A 4,790-nucleotide genomic window follows, 5' to 3' on the forward strand; every position below is an offset into this window, starting at 1 on the left:
TATGCAACTTCAGGTTAAAATACTTGTCACATCCCCATTTCTAAACAGACCCTCCCCTCAGGGTCTAAGTACACAAACTAGCTTCACCTGGAACATGTTATCATCTCGGCTGCTGCTGCTCTGCTTGGACGACGACAGGGCTCTGGAAGTCTCCCCCGTCTTCTGCTTCTTAACAGGCTTTTCTGGAGCAACCTGCTTTTTCCTCTTCAGCTTTGGGAGTGGGGGGGATATGGTTAAAATTCACACCGAAAATAATAAAACATTTCCAGGTTCAAAAGTTTCCGTTACTTTTTGTGAATTAAATTATACTCATGTATTCACAGGGGAAAAAAGGGTCACATCCCACTTGACGATCTAACTCAAATCTAAAACGATGGTTTCCGATTGTATTCTCAGCAGTACAAAAGATGTATCAGGCACTAGGGGTGGCAATAACAGGACAAAGAGGAAATTTTAAGGAGATAAAGGGGGAGACTGGCTAAGATTTCTTAGGAGGGAAAAAAGGAATGGGGGTGGGTGGGAGGAGAACCATGCTGCCACTTTTGGAAACCACAGGTCTACTTAGACTAGTCACTGTTTTTGTATTTACTAAGGAAGTATATTCATTAGGCAGAAGCAACCAACTTACTCCATTTTAGTATATCAACGGCTATTTATGATTTATGCCGTCTCATTCCAAAAGAGGAGCCCTGATGACACAGTGGCTACGATTGAGCTGCTAACCACGAGATAAAGACAAGGTTTGAGTAGAGTTAGTCTTGGAAACCACTGGGGCTGCTCTACCCTGCACTGTCGGGTTGCTATGAGGAGGAATCAACTTGATGGCAATGATGAGCTATTACAAAATAGATTAAAGTTAGCTTATTGAAAGTATGGGTGGCATTTTTTGCTGGGCACTGAATGTCCATCTATAACTCGGGCACTTCCTCATCACAAAGAAATTACTAGAAGGAAAATATTTGGTTAGCATGCAAATTCACAATGTTTTAAAAGAAGTATTGTTAAAGGCTTATTAAAAACATATTTCTCAAAATTGGCTACCAACCCTATCGTTAGCATTCCCATCGTCAGGGGCAGTGAATTAATTATTTAATGTGGTTCTTCTAGCCAAAGTCTTCAACTCCCACCAAACCACCTTTGCCTACATGGGACTGGTAGGGTGGCATAAGATCCTGACAGAATTCACCTGTAAGAAAATGCACACAGGAATTCTCTGGCATGCCCTCCTGCTGTGCACCAAATGAGCCGTCTGAAAATCATGAGGAGGGATCTCATTACCAGCAAGAGCCAGGAGTTAGTGTATCCTCTGGGCCTGACATGCCTGCAGTGAACCTCCTGGACCCAGAAGACAGCTACACCATCAGAACCAGAAGCCAGAGCATGAAACAGACACGGAACAGCCCACGGAGCACGCCAAGTGCGTTTGTGCAGGCTACCTTGTGGGGTGGTGTATCTCTGGGCACTTAATTAAGGGAGCTGAGCTTACTGGCCCATAGGAGCTTAAACTGAATGCCTTCTGGCCGAGTAGTATGCCCTTTGCACAATTAAGAGACTTGACAGAACTCTGTAACATGTCCTGATAAACAACTCAACCCTGAGCATTTCTCACTGGCAATACAACTTATTTCCCTTTTTTGGTTTGTTGTTTGTTATTACCTTAAAAAAACCCTTTGATCATGAATTCTGTGTAGTTATCACAATGGGTATTAGAACCCAGAAAGGTAAAGTAGCAAACACTATTACAAACTCACCATCCCAAGCAGTAGAGGGCAGTCATGTTCCTTCTCAGAGGAAAGGTATAAACTAATTCTACTTTACTCACCAAATTAGATGCAGGCAAGAACTTTAACTTCACACAATTAAAACCTTTATTTGGATACCCAGGAGCCCTGCCTGGATGGCAACATGGTTAAAGTACTAGGGTGCCACTAAGGTCAGTGGTGGGAACCCAATAGCCTTGAAAGGTGTTTACCCCCATAAAAATGTATATAGCCTTGGACACCCTAGAGGGCAGTTGTACTGCCCTACAATGTTGCTCTGAGTCCAAATCGACTTGAATGCAGTAGGTATGGGGTTGAGAGCAAACAGCAAAAATCAACTTGGGTTAGTAAGCCATTAGCCAGTGGACCATGGATGGTACACAAGAAGCTCAATGAAAATCAGTGAACATATCCAAAACTGCTGCACTGGGCAGAAGTTTTAAAACTGAAAAGCAATTTCCTCCTCAAATATTGCTATCTATGACCTCTGAAGGCTGATTCAGCTTCCCAGCTGATAAGACATTCTGTGCTTCTATATTCAGGACCAACTTCTCTAATACACCCCACCATAAGCTCATGTTCTCTCATTTGAGCAAGCAGTGAACGGAGCTCAGACAGCTGTTGGCAGCTTAGCTAGACACTAAAGCACAATTCTGGATAGAAAGCAGCCCTGGCAGCAGTGAGATGCTGACAGAAACCTTGTGCTACAGAATACACCAAGCTCTCAGCAGAGCTGTCAGCCGATACAGAAAAACTGAGTGGGGCTAATCAGCTCGTGTTAGCTTTACTGGGTGTTAAGATCAGTGGACCTTCAAATGATGATCAATACCAGTGATAGAAAAGATGGTGGTGAAAACGGACATCTACATTCAAGATATCCCAGGTAACTAGCCTCAATTTAGTCAGATGTAAATAGTGGCTTTAGTCTAATTCTTATTCCTTTAGGATCTAGGGCAACCAACTTTAGCTTTCCTGAGACTCCCTCGGGAGCTTGTTCAAATGTGCTCTCCAGCCTGACTGGGGCCCAGTGTGGCTGTGCTACAGGCATTCTCTACACATTTCTGGTCACGTGTTCCAGATGCCATCCACTTCGGGGTCTACCCCTCCAGGTTCTCTTCTGAATGCCCTTTCCTACCCTTGCAGAGTTGGAATGTGAGCAAACTGTATCACTGGATTCAGTGGTGTAGTAAATACTCACCTTTTTGTCGACTTCACTATCAGAATCACTGCCAGATGAGCTTGAAGAAACAAGTTCCTTTGACTTAGGCATTCTGAAAGAAAATTATGCAAACATGACTGACGAGTTGTTTGATTGCCTTCACCTTACTCTCTCCCAAACAGACAACCAAGGACACGTAGTAATGCGAGTGGTTTCATTCGACCATGTTGTGGCACTGCACTTGTCACCCCGGCACAGATGCTGACGCTTCCCGTCTCTGCTCTTCTGCATTGAAAAGAACCAACAGAGCGAAATGTCCCAAACCCGGCAAGGAGAAAGAACATCCCGCCCTGCTAACTCCCAGCAGCTCGGCCTTCCTCAAAGCCGATGGGTCTTTGTAAGAGTGCTTCATTTTGGGGGGGGGGGAATGCACACTTCACTACATTTTACACTGACTGTCTACTCAGGGCCATAATTAACACTTGAGGAAGCTCTATGAGAAAGGTCACCCCTGGTAGGTAGTGGGTTAATTAAATACAAGGTCAGCAGTTCAAACCTACCAGCCACCTGTGGGAGGAAGGCGTGATGCCTGCTTCTGTAAAGACCGAGACTGGAAACCTGGCGGTGCTGTTCTACTCACAGGCCTGCTAGGTTTGGCTTATGGGAAGGGCTCAATCTTTCCTCAAATTCTTACCACACCCCAGTTCCCCAAATGTCGGTCAGTTCTTTGCTTTGAAGCAGGGGTTCCTTGTGCCTCCATAGGTTTCAGAGAGAAAACCATCAGTAAGGCTAAATCCCAGATGTCAAGGAACTTCCACGCACATAGCACCTCTTTTCCAGGGCCTTTTAACAAGAGGGGGAAGCACTATTTACAGTCCTTGGCACCTTCCTCATCTGACTCACAAGGCTGGGTCCTATTCCTATTTGCACACCCTCGTGGACCTGAGAGATACAACACACACTCTGTAGCTGCTGGGTGAATAAAGAAAGACTTCCATTTCTTCTGGAATCATTCACACACTACCTAGCTCTCTAGGCTTTGTTAGCAGCGGGGGTTGAACAAATCCCACAACAGGAGCTCAACGTCAAAGGAAAAGGCCATCCCCAAACTGGCAAATAAATTCCAAATGTTCAATCCATGCCTGATAAGCGAGTAATTGCTTGAAGACAGAATACAGAGGGGTACAGCAAAGTGCTACATCATCTTTCATACTCGGCTTAACTGCTTCATTTTGCAACTCATTCCCAAAAATTCTTTTAATTCATGCTAGCTGACACAACTACCCACCCCCCAAAAAGGAGGGGAGGCGGGGAGAGGGGACTTAAGGTTACCAAACTCAGTATAACCCATTTTTCACTGCCAGTGAAAACTACCTGGGGGCCTAAAAAAAATTAAAACACCTCCCCACGAACCCAAATACGTCTGGTTCAAAACTAAAGTGGAAAATGGTATCTCCAGAGGGACTCCCAGAAATCCTGACAAAATACATTTTCACTTAGCGAGTCTTTACTGGTCTAACAACGGGGTGGGGGTGGGGGGGACGCATTCGGGCAAACGATACTGAAAGTACTAGTGCAGAATACATATACACAAAATGCAACTTTCATAAATGCACCTTGGGTCTTGGCTAATGGGGGTTAGAGATGACCAGGTGGGCAGAAGGTGGGAGCACGTGGGAGACCAGGGAGCCGGGAACCCGGGACGGGAGGGGTCGCCCTGGGCTGGTACCGCGCGGGCGGGCGGGAGGACGCAGGTTGGCCGGAGGGGGGTGGGGGGCGGCGAAAAGCGACGGAGACGGTGTGGGAAGAGGAGGGACTTGCTCCCAGCGCCATTTTCTTCTCTCGACGCGTCCCCTCCCCCCGCAGAACAG

General features: G+C 46.0%; 1 protein-coding gene across 1 annotated transcript in view; it reads right to left on the minus strand.

Annotated features, from left to right (window-relative positions):
- Nucleotides 1–3,057, minus strand: part of SUB1 (SUB1 regulator of transcription) — a 7,482-nt gene extending 4,425 nt beyond the window's left edge. The window contains exons 1-2 of the mRNA XM_004698087.2: nucleotides 2,959–3,057; nucleotides 88–210 (exon numbers count right to left, since the gene is read on the minus strand). Of these exons, the coding sequence (XP_004698144.1) occupies nucleotides 88–210; nucleotides 2,959–3,030 (195 nt within the window). The 5' untranslated portion in view covers nucleotides 3,031–3,057. The remainder of the gene's footprint in view (nucleotides 1–87; nucleotides 211–2,958) is intronic.
- Nucleotides 3,058–4,790: the final 1,733 nt, after the last annotated feature.

Source organism: Echinops telfairi, unplaced genomic scaffold (assembly GCF_000313985.2).
Source record: "Echinops telfairi isolate 266 unplaced genomic scaffold, ASM31398v2 ScPeMD7_7469;HRSCAF=8507_1, whole genome shotgun sequence".
Taxonomy (NCBI): domain Eukaryota; kingdom Metazoa; phylum Chordata; class Mammalia; order Afrosoricida; family Tenrecidae; genus Echinops; species Echinops telfairi.